The sequence below is a fragment of the Synchiropus splendidus genome, chromosome 6 (genome assembly GCF_027744825.2).
Source record: "Synchiropus splendidus isolate RoL2022-P1 chromosome 6, RoL_Sspl_1.0, whole genome shotgun sequence".
NCBI lineage: Eukaryota > Metazoa > Chordata > Actinopteri > Syngnathiformes > Callionymidae > Synchiropus > Synchiropus splendidus.
This window is the reverse complement of record NC_071339.1, coordinates 17,732,871-17,751,595: the sequence shown is the minus strand read 5'-3', so window position 1 is coordinate 17,751,595 and position 18,725 is coordinate 17,732,871. Positions and strand designations below refer to the sequence as shown.

Here is an 18,725-nt window from a genome sequence, read left to right as displayed (position 1 = left end):
AAGTTCTATATCAGTAGCATCCAGGCCACTAGCATCTCCGCTCGCAGCAGATGTGGCTCCAGGTCACTTACGTCTGGACAATACAGAAGTTGAACAAATTGACTCATGTTTCTTGAAAGTGGGTTTTACTTGTGGTCGGAAAACAACTGTCTCTCAGCATCTCTGAGAGTGTGAAATGATGTGTGGGGAATTTTGAAGTAGTGCTGGGTATATGATGTCATACTGAGCCTTAAATAACAATAAGCTTTGGCTTATTTATACACACTGATTATTGGTGAACTGATTATTGTTATTTTCTTCATAAATAATCGATCTTTGTGTTCCAGCCGCAAGATCCCTCCGGCGTGACACCTCTGTCGCTCCTCTGCTGCACAGAGACGATCTATGGGCTCGCGCAGGCGGGCGGGGTAGCCCGGGAAGAATCCGGCCTGTGATTGGTCCGCTGATGAGCGATTGTAGCTCTATATAAGCTGATCGTGCAGCCCGACCTCCAGCCTCACATGTGGGGATCGACGGATGAACGGTGCGTTCCAGGTGATGAGCCAGTAACCAGACGGAAGCTGCCCACACCTCTCCCCCGTTAACAAGAGCCGACACCGAGCAAGGAAGCCCCGGTAAGTACCCATTCATTCAGGAAAAAGGCGTCCACGCATGCGCCGCAGAGCGGCTTCGCGCGGTGCTGTTATAACACCTCGACGGCGTCCGTGACTCTGCGACCCGGTGTCGACTCAGTCCGGCCTCGCGCGCAGCTGCCGGCTCGCCGGCCGGCTGGCGGGCTGCCCCGGTTACACAACCGAGAAAGACCCTCCCCCTCGCCGGACTAACTTCCACCGCGACCGCTGCAGTCGGGAAGAGTTCCAGTCGATCTGACCGTTCATAACCGGCGTCTGCACGTTACATAATAATGACTGTAATAGTGACGTCATCGATTATTAAGTCATTAATAATCCGCTGATTAAAAACTTCATCATCTTAAATCTCTTCCAAAGCCAATTATTTTTTCCCCGATTGAATTTAATGGAACAGATCACGCGATTCCTTCCTCGCCTGTTCCGTCTGTGCCGTCATCTGTAGCTATTTATTGTGTGTACTGTAGTTTGAAACATCAGTCTCTCCTCGCGGCGTCACGCCCTCTTCTGCAGAGGTTACCCTGCCCACGTTTCTTTAGGGAACTAGTGGGAACTAGTGTTCCCTAAACCCTCACTGACACGGGCTGAAGGCACTTTCTGCTAAGGCAGGGGTGGGCAAACTGTTCCACAAAGGGCCGCAGTGGGTGCAGGTTTTTGTTCCAACCAATCAAGAGGACACTTTTTCACCAACAGGTGTCTTAGGGGTACAATCACTCAGTCAGTCACCTCCACTTCATTGGTCAAACTGTGTGAGCTTGTTTGGTTGGAAGAAAAACCTGCACCACCGCGGCCCTTTGAGGACCGGATTGCCCACCCTTGTGCTAAGGTGATCACCTGCCTCTCTCCCTTGGGTCCGGGACGTCCCAGCAGCCCATGACGTGTGAGCCGGCTGAGGGCCAGACTCTTGAGCGCAGGTGGCGCTGGCCAGAGTGTTTGACCTTTCACCTGTCCAGGCTGCTCATTAGTCTAACCTTGTTAACTTTGTTTGTATTCTGGAAGAGTGTGTTTGACCAGACCTCTTGACCTGCTAAGCGCTCATGTCCAGCTTCATGCTTGCTTCCAAATCTAGATGTTCACCTGGAGACTGGATGAATGAGTCAGGAACAGTTCTAACTGGGGCTGTTGTGAAGGAAGAACTAGAGACTAAAACCGGAAAAAGGCTGGTGGAAAAAGCATAGACACTGAAGTTCACTTGAAGGTCGACAGAAACCTCAGAAATTAGCGGAAGTGAAAGTAGACTTGTAGCGTGCACTTGAATCCAAATGATTTTTTTATGTTTTGTGGGGACATTTCATTGCCATAATGCTTTACCCACCCTAAACCTGACCATCCAAAACCAATGGCTAACCTTACCTAAATCAGACTTTCCTGTTACAATCACCCAAAAGAAGGTGTGTTTCCAAGAATTGGTCCCCGCAGGTGTAGCTATACAAGTACACACGCTCACGCACTGTTTATCTCAGTCTCCTTGTTTTTTTTTTGATCCACAAAGAGACCTGGGAAGACACTTGAGTGCAGTCAGGCCTGTTGTTTAAGCCAAATATTTAGTCTTCAAACAGGAAGTACCGCCCCGGCCCAAAACTCTTAAAGTGGCGGCATACCGATGTTGCCGTCAACAGGAGGAGCAGGCATGTGGAAGTAGACAGCGGAAACATAACGCGGTCAAATCCAAAAGGGCAGAAAGAACATTGAAGGAAGTTCACTTGCCTCAGCCGAAAACATGGTCAACTGGAAAAGCACTCAGAGGGCGCAGACCCCCGACAGACCGCTTCAGACCAACGCCAGCACATTTCCACTGACAAAACTTCCTTCTGATAAAAACCCTGGATACAAATGCTGGAAATGGTCCTTTCTTCCAGTGTTAAAGGATCCTTTAAAAATAAATACAAATATGATCATCCCCAAAATTGAACCATTTTTTCCTGACAATTTAAAACAATCCAGTCCATTACTTTTCAAGTTATTTTGAACACAGACAGACAGAAACATGTTCAAGTTGAATAAAACGGTCAACAACCGATGGTCCAAGAGCAACGGGCCTCATCTGGCACCCGGGCCAGACATTGATATGACTGGTGTGTTTTTGTGCAACAGAAAGTTTGGGCTGACTGTTTGGAGCCAACGCTGTTCGCACACGAGGAGCTTTGTCAAGAGGAGCAATGTTGTTAGTGCGATTCGATCTCTCTCTGCTCCATGTCATGTCTTCAGTTAGTCAGCATGACTCAGCAATTGTGTCGCCTGCAGCCGGGCACGCCCCCCTCCTCTGGTGCTGGTCACATGATTGACCTTGGCTGCTGAAACTTAATTGTTTGAAGAGAGTTCCTGCTCCTGAAGTTGGTCCCTGTCAAAGAAGTGGAACTGGTTTTGGTGCCGTCAGCAACATGACACCAGACAGAGTTCATGGCACCACTTCACTGGCGGTTTTCATCTCACAAACACGAACAGCGGTTAGGGTGACCCTCTGCTGACACCAGGTTTGATACAGAAGTCACTAGAACCTTGTTCTGATCCAGTGTGCTGACGCTGAGGGGCGCAGCTTCACTGTGGGGATGCGAGCACCGCTAACAATAGCAACCCAGAATACTTGGAACGTTTTCAGCTGTAGAAAAGCCAAGAGTGAGTTCATTCTCTCCTCACTGTCGTCATTTAACCACACGCACGCGCACGCTTCCTCGGAGTGCTTGCATGTGTGTAGCAGCTTTACATTGCTCTCTGTTCTTGTTCCAGCTATTTAACTATGTGTGTACGTCAGAGTGGAAATGTACAGGAAAATGACTGCCCTCGCCCGACATTAATGCTTAACATACGTTTGACACTTGATATGAAGCTCATCTTCTGTCTTCAGCACAAATGGACCTTCAGGATAAAGAACTCATCCCAGGAGACATCCTGCCAGTGGTCATCATTGGTAGGCTACTCGCACACACACACACACACACACACACACACAATCCTGTTGCAGCTCGTTGTGGTGAGTCATAAAACAAAAGCTGCTTTCACCGCCGGATCATAAAACTTTTGTTGTGTAATTAAACAAACACGAGTGAGCAAAAGCTGCACACTGTTGACCCGGTCAAGCTTGGAATGACTCAGCAGAACACAGACATGCTGCGCATGAGTCCGTCTGACCTAGTGCTGATGTTTGGGAAATGATTTTTATTGCCCTATTTAATAAATACTGTGTTAACCGCTGTCAGTGCAAAAATAAATAAAAGAGAGTTATTTATAAAAAAATAAAATATTAGCAAGGAATAAATATGCAGATACCAGCTGATAATATTACACAAACCAGCACATAATTCTGTTGTGAAGTACCAACTGTAACACAGGTGGGTTCAGTACTTTAGCTAGGATATTTGTGCTCTACCAGCCACTGCTCATGGATCAGTTTGGATCTGCAGAGGGCATCGTATGATGGTACATTATGGTCTGCCTTGATAGGCGCTGTCCTCCTCAATTGACACTGACATTATAAGTCACATTCACCATTTATTAAAAAAAAATGTTCAGTTTGTTCTGGCATAGAAGTACTACGTTATTAATTATTATTTCTGAAGGCATTTTATGTTTCCAAGTTTAGAATTTGGTGACGATGTAAAGAATAGTTAAATGCGTTCACATTTGAAATTGAAGTAACTGCACAGCCCTGGTGTGAGCACATGATCGCTCCCTCACCTGAGCTCTGACATCACTTCCTCTGCATGTGCCAACGGTGTTCTAAACTGGTTGCAGAGCTGGCAGCCAGTCATTCTGGAGGAAGGCAGCTTCTGCTGAGTCACACACGTGCCAACACACGTGTGTGTCTTTGTGGGAACAATGCAAGTTAGGAGTTCATTTCCAAGGAAGACAAGAACCTGGTAGTGAAAATCTCCCGAGACGTGAACACGCAGATGAGTGTTGAAGGTTAGAAGAGGGACACACTAACATGAGACGTTTGTTTCAGGAAATGGGCCATCGGGCATCTGTCTCTCCTACCTGCTCTCAGGTTACACCCCCTATCTGTCTGCCGGGGCATCGCACCCCAACACTCTCCTGCACAGCAAGCTGGAGGAACAAGCTCACCTGTCGCTGCTGGAGCAGGTAACTCACGAAGATGAGTCATCATCCTGCTTTAGGCCTAAGACATGGAGGTGCTGATCCTCATCTGTGTGTGTGTGCACAGGACTTGGAGTACCTGTGCGAGGGGCTGGAGGGTCGCTCCTCAAACCCGGTGGCCGTCCTCTTCGACTCGCTGCTGCTGCCGGACGGCGACTTCGGCTCCGATCACACATCGCCGCTGGAGTGGCGCTACGAACCTGAGAGAGCAGTCACTCACCTGGTGCTGGGGAGGGGGCCGCCCGGGGGGGCCTGGCATGTACGTGTGTTGCTAATGTTAATGTATAAGTGATGGTCACCATGACGACGGCTAACACCTGGTGTCCTCAGGCCATGGAGGGCTCCATGCTCACGCTCAGCTTGGCCAACTGGATGGAACTCCCTGGACTGAAGCTGAAGGACTGGCTGAGAGAGAAACGCAGGTGTGTAACACACACACACACGTGCGTGTGTGTGTGCGCGCGCCTTTCAGTGTTTTGCTAATCAAATGAAGTCTGCTGCTGGGCATGTTCTACCCGCAACACACTTTGTCAAAGTTCATAGACAACAGTTCATAGATCTGTCGTCTAATGGCTGTGTTCTGGGGGCATCCATCTCTGGTGAACAGTCCGATTCCCTTGCACTTGGCCCTGATCAGAATCGACACAGGTTTACAAAACAATGACATCACTCCCGTCTCTTGTTGTCTCCCCAGGAACGTCCGTAACGACCGCGCCACCCCCGCAGAAATCGCCTCCTACTATCAACACTACGTCTCCCGTATGTTGCTGGAGCAAAACTTTGCCTGCGGAACAACCGTCACCTCAGTAACCAGGGAGCCCCAAGGTCAGGACGGGGCGCCGCCCTGCTGGAGAGTCGCAGGACTGCAAAGACGGGATGGCGATGAGTCTGGAGGTGAGAGTCATTCTGGAATCAGAGACCATGACTGGACGACGGTGTTTCAACGTCTGCCTCTTCCCTGCAGATGGACCATTAGAATCGGATCTGGAGCCGTTCTCTGTGCTGGCTCAGAACGTTGTCCTGGCGACGGGGACGCACGACATTCCGGCTTGGCTCGGCGTGGAGGGCGAGTCACTCCCCTTCGTTTGCCACTCCTTTTGGGAGTTGGAGGCAGCAATCGATCGCGGTGAACTGGACAAATCACGCGACCCAGTGCTGGTCGTGGGGGCGGGGCTTACCGCCGCAGATGCTGTGTTGGCCTCTCGTCACTTCAACACTCCAGTCCGACATGTTTTCAGACGCTCTGTCACAGACCCGGGCCTCATCTTCAACCAGCTGCCCAAAGTCCTGTACCCCGAGTACCACAAGGTGAGTTTCCCGCGGGCAGTACTGGAGGTCAACATGATCGAGGCTCACTGACCCATTTCACCCTCAGGTCCACCAGATGATGACCCAGCAGCAACACCAATTGACCCCAGAGACCCCCGGCCCCTCCTCCTACCCCGGGTACCTTAGCTTCCCCCGTCACAAGGTGGTGGAGTTCCGACCTGACCACAAATGTGTCCTGGAGTCTGATTTGGGCGAGCGAACAGTGGTCCAAGTGTCCAAAGCACTGGTTCTAATCGGATCCCACCCCAACCTTTCCTTTCTCCCTGACAACGGCCAAAACCTGGCGCTAGACCAGAAGGAGCCCATCACCTGTCGGAGGAACCCGATAGACGTTGACCCTTTCACCAACCGGGTCATTGCGGCAGATGGACCGGGCTTGTACGCCATGGGCCCATTAGTGGGCGAGAACTTCGTCCGCTTCTTGAAGGGTGGCGCGCTGGCCATTGCCTGCGACCTCGCCAAAAGGCAACGTGAGGAGAGTGAGGAGCAGGACCAGAGCCCTGACAGTTTGATGGACCGATGGTTGGATCAGCAGCGAGGCCTCTGCGTTTTGGAGTCATAGCAGAACCGTCTGACTGTGACTCTCTGTTTGGAAGCCTTGTTGTCTGCAGTCAGAGAAACTATTTTCATATAAAGTCAAAAAATATATTTGTTTCCAACAGAAGATTTTGGACCAACAACATTGAAGAATGTTTGCAAACAGAGACTGCTATAAAACTGTACTCCTGCGTTTACGATTCGGCAGAAAACAACTGTTCGCACTTTAACGTTTGATACCATTAGAAATTTCTAAAATTAAAGTAAGACTGTAGCGCTATGTCTTGAGCTCCCTCTGCAGGTGTAGAGTGGGATTTCAGGTTCATGCTCTCATGCCAATGACTGTTTCTGTCAGGGAAGATGATACAAACTTTTGCTCGTCTGGGTGGAGATCACTGCATACAAGGAATACATTGATGCTAACATGATAGCTCAGAATGCTACACAAGTCAAGTGACCTTTTGATGAACTGGAGTTTGTTCAAGAAGCAAGGCGTACGTAGCTAGCTGCTGAGCTTCTGTGAATAGCTTTCTTAGTACTGTTTTTATACATATATAAATGAGGGCATTTATAATAAACTCAGAGGTTTGAATCCCACTCGCCTGGCTCTCTTCTCATGATTCTTGTTATAAGTTGCCTTGTGCTGCATAGCAGCTGGATGGGTGCAGATCGCAGGTTTAATTCTCTGTGAGTCCTGAACGGTGTGCAGTGCTCATATTTTAAAAGCAGCTTAACGTTCCTGTCTGACAACCAATGTTGCCTCATTATGTGGAGCTGATAAACAGTTGCTAAGGAAACCACAAATTTCCTTAATTTATTGTGTCTCCTCATTTGGTATCTTTCAATGAATGTAACTCCTTCAGTGCGATGTCCACTACAATAAACAAGGCAGCTGAACCCGACCAAAGACGTCACAGCAACCGAGTCTTCTACTCAAGATTTTGTGTTTGTGATTCCGCCACAGATGAACTTGTTGGTTTCCTGTAGATTTGAAATTGTCCCAAAGTCTTTGTACATCAGATTTTGTAGTCCGCCGAGGGATTCGGTTTCTGTCGGAGCAATAACATTACATTGAACTGGTCAGTTGTCTGAGTTTTCTCTTGTCACATCACAACTTCACATATACAGCAAAACAAGTTTAGTAAGGGGAAGTACTTCTATGTTTTATGAAGAAACTGAAGCTGAAGAAGCTGTCGCTGCTGTCCTGGTGATTTCTTACAGCGGCGGGCCGTGCATTTTACACCTAGGCCTTGTACTCACCAAGCGCTAAGCCTGCTGCACTAGCCGCGTAATTGGAAGTGCCAAACTTTTTCCGCCCGGTTATCTTGCCGGTGTGGCTGTAGATGGCGGGGAAATGCATGGGCAGAGAATGTAATGTCTGGGATGTCACCAAACATCTGTGGTTTCATTGCTCTGAAGCTAGTTTGCCCATGAAAATCCGTACATGTTTGAGCCACAGGAAAAGAGTAGCAGTTAGTACGTATGGATGAGTATCCAATCACAGGAGGCGAACTAGTCACCTTCAACCTGATGCCAGACAGATGACCTCGCTGTCCCCAACTCGTGATCTGATTGGCTATCGCAACTATCCATATGTGTCACTCAGTTCCTCTGAGGGCACCTGCGCCTGCACTGTTGATGCTGGATTCTGATTGGATGAAAACTCTAACCTGGAAAAACAACACTGGGATATACTATGACATGAGTATGATTAGCTTCATCTAAGAACCATGCAGAATCCACAGATGAAATTCTGAGAAATACCCCGAACCTGTTTCTGAACCAGTTTTGTACCACGGTAGAAGAATAGCGACTTTAAAGTGGGGTGATGTCGCCCCCTAGTGGTTGTCTTGAAACGTCTACCTGGCCCACCAGACAAGTCTCTTTAGTATCTGTGTTATTACATCAGAGGATCATCAAAGGAGTAGGTGAAGGTTCCTCGAGTAAAGCTGAATGTTGTAGATGTGAGTGTCTTTCATCTTGGCAGACAGAGCTGATAAAGTTGAAGTGTCAGGGTAGAGAGGAGAAATGAATTGGGATCATGTCATCTGGCTCAATGTTCTCATCCCGAATTAATGTGGGGAGAATGTTGGTGATCAGAGGAAGCAAGGAAACCATCTACATGCTGGAGGATGAGGCGTATCAGCCGGTGGAGCGAGCACAGAAAAACTTCTGGCTGGAGAAGCAGAAGAGAAATCTCAAGTCAGAGTTTAAGAGACTCAGAGAAAAGGAGAAGTTGGACAAAACCGAGCTTAAGTTAGAAGCTTCTCTGGAAGAGCTCCAGAGGTTTCGGGATCAGCTGGACCAATGTTTGGATCGAGAGTCTGACCTCACGGCCCAGATTGTCCAGTTGCAGACCATGAACGAGTCCAAACAAGCTGAGCTCATGAGGCTGACCAGAGAAATTGAAGAACTGGACAAAGAAAGAAGCGAGGAGGTGTTGAAGCTGGAGTCTCAGCTGCTCAAAAAGAACCTGGAGAACGAGTGTCTGATTGCCGAGCTGAGCAACCTACGATGCCAGCTGACAGATGACCAGGAGGCGTTGCAGAAGCTGCAAGAGGCAGAAGAGTTGAAGAGGCGGGACGCCCAAGAGATCCGAGCTCTGAAGAGGATGGTGGACCACCTAGTGATACAACGCTCCCTGGACGAGCAGAAAGTTCTCCTGCAGATGGAGAGTCAGCAAAGGGAGGAACACCAAAACCAGCAGAGAGCTCTGAACCTGGTCAAGATCTGCCTGGAAGAATCACAGCTGCTCATCGTTGCCAAAGACGAGCTGATCGCAGAACAGAGCCAGGAGATTGCTGACCAGAAGAAAATAATCGATGATCTGGAGATCCGGACCAGGAGCCTTAGGCAGTCCATTCGGGACTTGCAGGACCAGATGGAGAGCCAGCATGAGCGTGACATTTTGGCTGGCGTCAAGAATTTCCTGGAGGAGTGTTGGTCATCCGAGGATGTTCCCAAAGAGCAGGACCTCCTGGAAGCCTGTGAGGGCCAGAGACACATGCAACCCGAAGATGGGTGAACATGACAGCCCCCTAAAAAAGAGGCCTAAAAGTGACCTGTAGATGGTGCATCAAGCGCATCAGCAGTAGTCTGCTGCATGGACGCTGAAGAGCAGGCCAGGGGAAGTCTCCGAGACCTTAGCGTGATCGAGGCACCTCCTCCCAAGATGGCCCCTAAACTGGTGACCACCTTGAAGGAGTCAGAAGAATGTCCTGAACAAAATGTTCATCAGAACCTACAGACTCTGACTGGACAAGGAGGCGCCCAAATGAAACTGTAACCTCCCAAGAATCCAAGTCATTCCAGATTTGAACACAGCAAAATAAACATTGGCTCACAATGAATGGCTTTGTGGTTCATTATCTCAATGTTGATGTGTGGACTTGCTGTTCTGAACGAAGACCACGCTGTTTTTTTCTAACCAAAAACATTTTTCACCCAGGTGATACTGATTCTTTCTTGAAACCTTTCAGTCAAATGACATCACAGATGGCTCACAAAGTAAGTCATTAAAACTGCTTTATTATTGTTTACCTCAAGATGACACCTGCTGGACATCTACTGGCAACACAGTCATTGTTGAAGCTCCTCTCATGTTTGCGGGAGAGTCAGGATGAGTTCCACTGATGGTAGAACTTTCAACATCAACGAAGCATCTGTTGTGAGTTACATTTGCTGCTGTCAATCTTGTCACCTGACCGGTCAGATGATTGAGAAAAACTTCTTCATGTGCTCCTGAACTGATCCAACTATCTGCGCTGCGAACCTCAGACCGCCACCTGATGATGGAACCAGCTAAACCGTCTGACAGCCACACCAGAGGAATGAGAATCAGGGCAAGCGCCGAGGGGGCAGCATCCAGACAAAAGTGGGTAATGGCTGTTCTTCAGTGTCTTTTTTAAGCAGAGAAGCGAGGAGAGGACCTCAAAGAAAATTTCCTGCTGTGTCACAGAAGAATGTCCCCACATTCTTCTGTGACACAGCAGGAAATTTTCTAACATCATATGAGTGCATTTGAACTTGACATCGTTCCTTATCTTTTTTGTGAACCAGGACTGCAGCAAGTCACATGTTTGGGGAGGGAGCGAGTGAGGGGGCACACGGTGACTGACACAGGGAGATGAACGCCTTGGTGTGCAGGATGTTCAAAGGACCTTTGCAAACCATCTGGAGATTCAGGACCTTCTGCCGATTCTTGGCAAATTCATCTAAAAGTTCTTGATCATGAGGATCGGGGAAATTGAGCTGTATCGACAGGTTCTGCAGCTCCTCTGAGTCCTCCTGCACAGGATCGATCACCCGCTCCCCCTCCACACCTCCAGACCAGCCATCTTGACCTTCCTCCTCCAGCTCACAACTTAGCCTCAGGTCAGGTTGAACATCCTCTTTGTTGATCTTCACCTCTATTTCGTATGTCTTTTGGTTGTCAAGGGACATGGAGGCGGGTAGGGGGCAGCTTTTCTGCTGGGTCATTTCCAGCTGATGGAGATCCTTCTCCAAGAACATCTGAGCATGTGGATCAGAGAAACAGCAGGCTTCCGCAGTCTGCTTGAATTGGTCACACTCTGGATCCTGAGCAGCTTCTTCAGCTGTCACATTGTCCAGCTGACACTCTGCAGGCTCTTGCTCCGCGTCCAGGTTTCTTCTGTTCTCCTTCTCCCTTGTGATATTTTCAGTGGATGAGGAGTTGTTGGTCAGAGCGCAGGAACGGGTTGGGGAACGATCTGCAGAACGTCTCTTCTTCCCCAGAGTCTTCAGATTCAGGAACTGGCAGGTTTTCTTCCAAACCTTCTTGGATGTCGGCATTTCCCGCTGAGGCTCAGTATCCTGAAGTTCTCCCATCAGTTCCTCTGCCTCTTGCACGGAGGTTTCGTCATTGGAGAGGTCTTCCTCCGCAGCTTCTGTCTTATCGGCCTGAGCACTGCTCAGCTCAGGGTTCATGTCTCCGGGAATCTTGACTTCTCCCCGAAGAAGTTTTTTGCTTTCACTGAGAGAGCGCTGAGGTGACGCCGAAGGCGAGGATGCATATTCTGTTGAGATGTTCTTCAGTTTGCTGTTTTTTCCAGGTGTCTTTAGTTTCAAGTACTGGTGAGCTTTCTTCAAGAAGGTTTGAGGCTTCTGGGGTTGAGGATTTGAATCAGCGCTTCCTGTCTGAATGCTCTGAATGCTGAGATCGTCTGAGCAGACCACTGAATCCTCGTCAGGGAGCATTGCCTCCAGAAGTTCCTCTGACCCTGGTTGGATTTTCAGGTTTGGTTGTTCTCGATCTCCAAACATCTGCACCAGACTTTGTTGATGTTCCTCAGGTATGTCAGAGTGGGGTGGAACCTTCACATTCTCAGTGAACATAATATCCGCTTGCTCAGGTAGCATCTCTTCTGAGATCTGCACCCTCTCCAGGTGACCGTCCAGAGGTAAACTCATCTGGTCCTTGGCTTCCTTCACTATAATTTCTTCATCAATCACCACCTTGTCTGAAGGTTTGTCACATAAGTCATTGGTATGGTACTTCTGCGGCTCAACCAGCTGATGTTCCACCTCCTCTCTGACATCACCTTGTCCAGCCTCTGCTCTCTCTGAATCGATTGTCTGAGGTGCGCCAATATCTTGCATCTGAAGATAGACAACCAACTTTTCCTCTTCCAAAGAAAGAACTGTCTGATTGTGCTCTTTCTCATCTAAACTCTTATAAAGAAGTTCCTCCTGCTCGTCTTGGTCCTTCAGGTCATCGACATTCTCCCTCAAGAGAAGATCATCCAGGTCAGACAGGATCTCCTCCGGAATCTTGTGCTTGAGTTCATTTGTCTTTTGATATTGTTGGCGATTTTGCGCTTCACAATGTGATGTTATTAGTGAGATGTTGTTGACAGAGTGTTCTACAGGCTCATGCCTCAGGGATGCATCTTCTGGATGGGTTGTTGGCTCCCCTGAGAGCTCAGACTTCTGCGTGTCTTTTTGAACCCCAGGTTCCTCAATGTCCAACCTCAGGAGTATGTTTTCATGACTTGGAAGTTCCTCCTTTGAAACCAGATTCTGGAGAATCAAATGTTCCTCAGATGCTTTCACGACTGGTGCTTCATTGCTCAACTGGAGGTCTTTTTGGTCAGTCCACACCCCTTCTCCAGTCTCCAGCTCTGGTTCTTGCTGCTCCTGCTCATGTGCCTGTACTTCTGGCTCCTTCGGCACACTCACAGGAACATTTTTCGGAGAAGTCACTTGTTCTTCTAGAATCTCCTGCTGAAACTCTGTGACTGCTTGTTTTTGTTGTTTGTCCAAGTCCAAATTTGTCTGATTATCTGGACATGAAACTGTCTTCTCTGGGATGTGTTTAGAGTCTTCGTTTGCTTCTATCGCTAATAAAAGAAAGTGATGAGTCGAGACATCCCCTCCTGAACTCTCCTGCTTAACCTCCGCAGACTCTTCAGGTTGATGATTCAGTTCCACCTCCTCTCTTAAAGAGTTGTCTCCTTGAGCAGCCACTGTCTCTTCTGACACCTTTCCTGACACCGGATTCTCCCCTTGGACTTCCACTATGTCCAACCGCAAGACATCTTCAGCCTGTTGACCTGCATAAATCTCAGGCTCTTGCAGCTGAACTGTCGAACTCTCTTCCAAGAGAAGGACTTCTTCATCTGCTATGTTATCTTCTAAAATCACAAAGTCTAGTTCTTCAGAGTCCAGACTCAGTTGTTGAGCCATTTTCTCCTCTGAGTCCTCTCTCAACCTCAAATTGTCCTGACCACATGTGGCTTCTTCAACATTCTCCTGGAGTTCTCCAGGTTGTTTCTGTTGTCCAACTATGCGTTCTTCCACCACATCCCAGGAGGAAGGGACCTGTTGGACAGCAAGTTCCTCCTCTGACTCTTGCTCTTCTGACTTGGGTTGGTTTGCTTCACCACGTATGGACTCTTTTGGACCAGTCAAGAGCTCATCTGACATCCCTTCATGATCCATTCTGAGGTTCTGATTCACGTGCTGTAGTTCCTCTCTCATCTGCATGTCGTTGGATGTAAGCGTTGCAACAGGAAGATGAGCCAAAGGGTCATCTGGATCTGGAGAGATGTTCTTTTCCTCGCTCTTCAGTGAGGGGTAATTGTTCTTTTTGGTCATCTGGACTTTAACCAACTGTGGCTTGCACTCCACATCTTCCTCCAGGATCTCTGGGGTGCGTGGAAGGAACTCTACATGAAAGTTCACCTCAAAGTGAGTGATTGGTGGTTCCTGCATCTCTTCTTTTTCCTGGAGCTGAGCTTTGAGTTCCTCCACCTCCTCACGTAGGGACTCTTCCCTCATGGCAGCCTCCACATGGACAGCCTCCATCTCTTCCTCCATCTTCCGCCAGAAAGACTCCTGATCAGCACGTATGGTCTTGATCAGAGCAAGGTCGTTTTTCACATTCTCTTCATTCATCTTGACCTCCATCTTGAGCCTCTGCTCTAAGGCTTTAGCCCGTTTCTCCATCTCCTCACACTTACAAGTGACCTCATGATACGACGCTGTCATTGTCTCCAGCTCCTCCTTCAGACAGGCATAGTTTTCTCTCAGAGCCTTCTGCTCCATTAAGAACTTGTCTCTGTCCAAGTACGCAGGTGCTAACACCTCCATCTCCTTCAGTAGAAGTTTCTGGTCCTCTACGTTGGTCTCTCTCACCTGAAAGGAGCAACAAGTCAGCACCAATTCTCTTAAGCCTCCTCAATGATTTAACTACACACATGCGGAAAAAGGCCAAGATGGAAAGATCTCTAGTATAGAAGAGAACACGAGTATGAACATCTGCCACAACCCTTAACTCACCCTGAAGGCCATTCTCTGCGCTTGTGTGCTACTGTTCTTCCTCAAGTTCTCCAGCTCTGTCCTGGTTTCGTTCTCTTTGAGGATGAACTCCTGGTTGAGGTTCTTCTGGCCCCGGAGCTCCTCTTGGATCTTCTCAAAGTCCCTCTCCAGCTGTAGTCGGTGAGTATTTTCCTTCAGGTAATTGTCTCTCTCTTGTTCCAAAAGCTCTGTCAGTTTCTGAATCTCCAGTTGAAGCTCTTCTTTGAGTATCTCATTGTGTCTGTAGTTCCTCAGCATTTCAATATCGGCTCTTATTTCCTTTTCTCTTTTGATATACTCCTCCTTCAGGTTCTTCTCACGCGCAAGGATCTTTTGGTTTTCCTCAAGCACCTTCTCAAGCAGGACCCTTTCGGTCAGTTCTTTATAGGTTTTCTCGCGCTGCTTCTGGATCTCCAGCTGTAGCTGGTCTCGTTCCACCAATGTTTTCTGGACTTCAACATTCCCACTCAGGAGCTTGTGAACTTCCTGCTGCAGCTGTTCCTGGTCCATCATTGCACCCTGCAAGGCTCGTCGGCTCTCCTGCTCTCTTGGGTTCCTCTCCGTCTCCATGAGTCTGGTTATGCAAGCCACTTTGTCATGGACGCACTTGAGTGCATCCCGCTGTCCTTTCATCTTGGCAACCAGATCTCGCTCCTTGAACTCAAAAAGGTTGTGGACGACCTTGCTGCTCATCTATAGCTTTCTGTGGTCTTCTGGTGCTGACTCCTAGTTGTCCTGATGCTTTTACGTTTGCCCAAGGTTCTGATGATGTGACGAACGCTTCGGCTGCCTCAGTTATATAAGCTGCCAGACTGTCCTTTGATTAGCTTCAAAGGACGCTGCTAGAGAGCCGTCCAGGGACATCAGCGAATTTCTCCTCGACCACACGATGGTTTTTATAGATGCCAAGCAAGTCTGAAGTTGGATCAAAGACGAGCAAATGGAGGAAGGAAATTTAAGATGGTCAAGAAGTGAATACAGAGCAGACGACTGAAACCAGGGATGAATGTCTAATTTTATTTGTGTATCAGTCTTCAGAACTATGTTGCCTACAATGCTAACATTAGCAGCTAGAATCATTCCGCTTGTTATGTTGTTAGCCAGGTACATCTCAGAATTTGGCCTACCCCACCATGTCTCCCCACTCCTTTTTTTTCCTCCCCTTACGCTGACAAAAAAAATCCTGGTACATAGTTCTATCAACAAACATGTTCAGAGACTCAATTCGGGTCAACGTTGTCACGTTTAGGTTAGACTCATAGTGCCATAGCTGCCGTCTATCGTTCTGATGTCCCTGAGTTTTGTGTCCATAAACCTCTTCATCAGGGACAATCGTACGATTCACTGATAAGTGGCAGCGATGCGAGGTCATCCAAACGTCTGTAGTTGTACCGCGGCCGGATGCGCAGAATATCAGCAATGGATATAATACTTTGGCGTAGCTTAAATACAGGCTTGCGACTCTGACGCCCAGGTCGTGCATTGTCCTGAGGAAGTTCAAGGCTGGGTTCCTCTGGTTCTTTTTCATGGCCATCTCGCCTCTTGGGTCTTCGAGTTCCTCGTCTGGACACTTTGGCTAGCAGTCTCTGATGGCCCTGTTTAGACCCCATGTCCTTGGAGGTGTTTTTGCTCTGATCCGTATGATCCACTTCTTGGAATGTGTCTTCACTAAAGTCCTCAAGCCCCACCTCTGGGGAGATCGCTTCACTCTGATCAGCCGTCTCCACTCTTTGAGGAGTGTTTTCACTCTGGCCTTCAGCTTCAATCTCTGGGTTGCTTGTCTGGCTCTGACAGTCTGTTTCTGTCCCTGTGGAGCTTCCATTAGAGGCTATCTCCAGGAGGATCTCTTGGCCCTTCTTTTGACCTTCCTGTTGTTTCCTATGGGCAGCCTCCTGTTTCTGAGCTGCGTGCCTTTCCCTGGGGAGCTCTCCTGAATCAGGCTCCGGTGGACTCTTTTGAATTTGCTCACCTGGTTCTGTCTCCCCGAACATCTCTGTGAGGTTGACATTTTCTCTTTCCGCTGAACTTTCATGACCCTGGTTTTCAAGCATTTGCTTTTCCTCAACTTGAGCCTTGTCTGGATGATTTTGATGTTTTCTTTCTGGGGGACTGTCAATGGTCTGATCACTTGGCTCCTCTACGTTTTTCTCCAGAAGGATCTCTTTGTTGTGCCCTGCAGTTGGAGTTTCTGTGATCGACCCTTGGCCCTGACCTTCAAGTTGTGCATCCAGGAAAGTCTGAATGTGCATCGCTTGAGCTATATCCACAAGACTTGATTGTTTTCCAACAAGAGAGGGCTCTTCGGTCTCTTCTATCCAATCATCTTGCTGGTTCTTCCATAACCAGTCTGTTTCAAATGTAGTTTCAAGTTCAAGTTGTATATCCATGGAAGCCACAGGGGTCTGATCCCTTCTTTCAGTACCCAAATGTTTCTCTCTCTGGTAAAATGATTCTTTATCTTGGCTCTGCCTCGGTCTTTCCAACAAAAAAACAACTTGCTTGTTTTTTAAAGTTTCTGTACTCACTTCAGTCCTCATTTCATTTTTGGGTTCTGCCTCCAAGAGGTTTTTGCGGTCTTCCTCAGCTGATATAGGTCTAGGGATTATCGGGCAACACTGACTCTCTATATCTTTCTCATCTGTTACCAGGAGGCTCTCAGGTTTTGTTTCCAATGGAGAATCTTGGATCTCTTTCTCAGTCTTTAATAAACTCTCATTGCTGTGCTCCTCAGCGCCAAAGATCAATTCCTGACCCTGGTTCTGACCTAGCTGGTTCTCCAGGAGCTTCATGTTCTTATTGCGTGTACTCAGTGGCTTTGTTTCTGGAGTGTTTTCACTCCAAACGCTGCCTTCTATGGTATCACTTACGTGGATAGAAAATGTAGAGAAGGTACACTCCTGCAGGAGGTTCTTGACACCGGCCAGGATCTCCTCCTCGTGCCGGTTCTCCAGCTGAACTTGAAGGTTTTTCACTGACTGTCGCAAGCAACAGTTGTGCGTCTCCAACTCTTCGATTATTTTCTTTTGACTGGCGTTTTCGTGGTTTTTCAATGCGATCTGCTCATCCTTGTCAATGATGAGAAGATGAGCTTCTTCGAGGTGACACATAGCACCCTGCAGTGCTCTCTGCTGAGTCTCTAACTCTTCCTGCTGCTCGTCAAGGCGCTGCTCAGTGACCGGATCCACCATTTCTGTGTCCACACAGTGTTTGTCTAGGAGCTCGCTGACCGACTCTCTCAGCCACTGGATCTCCTCCCAGTCTTTCTTCCTGAGGGCTTCGACATGAGTCAGCTTGTGGGTGAGTTCTTCGTCTTCAGACACCTGGGAGCGGAGGTTGCTCAGCTCGGTACTGAGGCGCTCGCTTTCTCGGCTCTTCTGGGCCAACAGAAACTTGAGCTCAGACAGCTTGTCATCTCTCTCCTCATCCATTCTGTCGATCTTCATCCTCAACCGGTGGATCTCAGTTTGTTTGAGTTTGTTCAGAGACTTGAGCAGTTCGTTTTGTGCTGTGAGGTCAGCCACTCGGTCCAACGAGTCCTCCAGCCACTCGTCCAACTGTCTTGTCTCCTGCCCATCATCAAAGTGCTCTAGCTTTTCTCTCGTTCTTCTGAACTTCATCTTGAACATCCGTTTCTCCTTTTCCAGTCTGAAACATGTCTCCTCTGCTCTGTGCTGCTCCGACCGCTCATCCTCCAGTGTGTAGACCGTCTCGCCGCTCTGCTTGATGACCAGCATTCTGTCACGTGACGCACTTTTACTGCGAGCGTTTGCATGAGTTTGGTGGTGAGTTCAGTGGTGTCATCTACCATCTCCAACCTGAGTCTGCCTCTGCCATGATGGTACGTGACCAGATTAATGAGTGTCGTTCAGTGCTTTTATTTTTCTTTGTTTTCTTTGATGAGTCTCCTTTGGCTTTGCTTACTCATCGCTGCGCTCGCTGGTTGCCATTTACTCAGGCGATTCTCTACTGCCCCAGAGATGGAAGTCCTTCTTTAAAGATCTGCTTCTTAGCGCATCACACAATGATGATTCAAAGACAACTGGACTGGGTTGGTGGTTGTGCATTGGAAACCACATCAGTACCCGATGGCATCACTGAATGTCTGAACTTGTTTATAGCGAGTCAGCATGGTTAGTGGACAGCTGTAGCGACTCACTTTGTTACTTTGTGAAATGATAGTTTAGTCCCGTGATTCTTAACCACGGTTGGGCCGCAAAGCCTCCTTAAGGGCCACTGAAAGTTTTTTTGTTTTACACCTTTGTGCTGCGAGGGGAGACTCTCAGTTTTAATCAACTTAGAATAGAATAGCCTTTATTG

General features: G+C 48.3%; 3 protein-coding genes across 3 annotated transcripts; 1 reads left to right on the top strand and 2 right to left on the bottom strand.

The window, feature by feature from the left end:
* Positions 1–364: 364 nt before the first annotated feature.
* osgn1 (oxidative stress induced growth inhibitor 1) lies at positions 365–7,664 on the top strand. Its single transcript, XM_053869117.1, has 8 exons — positions 365–614; positions 3,475–3,537; positions 4,573–4,709; positions 4,792–4,983; positions 5,055–5,146; positions 5,419–5,618; positions 5,689–6,032; positions 6,100–7,664. Exons 2-8 carry the CDS (start codon positions 3,480–3,482, stop codon positions 6,613–6,615), a joined length of 1,539 nt encoding a protein of 512 aa, XP_053725092.1. The 5' UTR covers positions 365–614; positions 3,475–3,479; the 3' UTR covers positions 6,616–7,664.
* Positions 7,665–10,110: 2,446 nt separating this feature from the next.
* LOC128761229 (trichohyalin-like) lies at positions 10,111–15,230 on the bottom strand. The gene is made up of 2 exons (XM_053869312.1): positions 14,391–15,230; positions 10,111–14,246 (listed from the first exon to the last, which is right to left on the bottom strand). Exons 1-2 carry the CDS (start codon positions 15,099–15,101, stop codon positions 10,662–10,664), a joined length of 4,296 nt encoding a protein of 1,431 aa, XP_053725287.1. The 5' UTR covers positions 15,102–15,230; the 3' UTR covers positions 10,111–10,661.
* A 500-nt stretch (positions 15,231–15,730) lies between these two features.
* LOC128760455 (uncharacterized) lies at positions 15,731–18,142 on the bottom strand. The gene is made up of 2 exons (XM_053867873.1): positions 16,934–18,142; positions 15,731–16,645 (listed from the first exon to the last, which is right to left on the bottom strand). Exons 1-2 carry the CDS (start codon positions 18,140–18,142, stop codon positions 15,731–15,733), a joined length of 2,124 nt encoding a protein of 707 aa, XP_053723848.1.
* Between the last annotated feature and the right edge of the window lie 583 nt (positions 18,143–18,725).

Bases quoted from the DNA above. Each gene is read 5' to 3' on its own strand.
- osgn1 (XM_053869117.1), top strand. From the start codon at position 3,480: ATGGACCTTCAGGATAAAGAACTCATCCCAGGAGACATCCTGCCAGTG. The intron at 4,984-5,054 runs GTACGTGTGTTG...TGGTGTCCTCAG, and splicing joins CGCCCGGGGGGGCCTGGCAT to GCCATGGAGGGCTCCATGCT. The intron at 5,147-5,418 runs GTGTGTAACACA...TTGTCTCCCCAG, and splicing joins TGGCTGAGAGAGAAACGCAG to GAACGTCCGTAACGACCGCG.
- LOC128761229 (XM_053869312.1), bottom strand. From the start codon at position 15,101: ATGAGCAGCAAGGTCGTCCACAACCTTTTTGAGTTCAAGGAGCGAGAT. The intron at 14,247-14,390 runs GTGAGTTAAGGG...TGCTCCTTTCAG, and splicing joins CGCAGAGAATGGCCTTCAGG to GTGAGAGAGACCAACGTAGA.
- LOC128760455 (XM_053867873.1), bottom strand. From the start codon at position 18,142: ATGCTGGTCATCAAGCAGAGCGGCGAGACGGTCTACACACTGGAGGAT. The intron at 16,646-16,933 runs GTGAGTACAGAA...ATGCACATTCAG, and splicing joins AAAATGAAATGAGGACTGAA to ACTTTCCTGGATGCACAACT.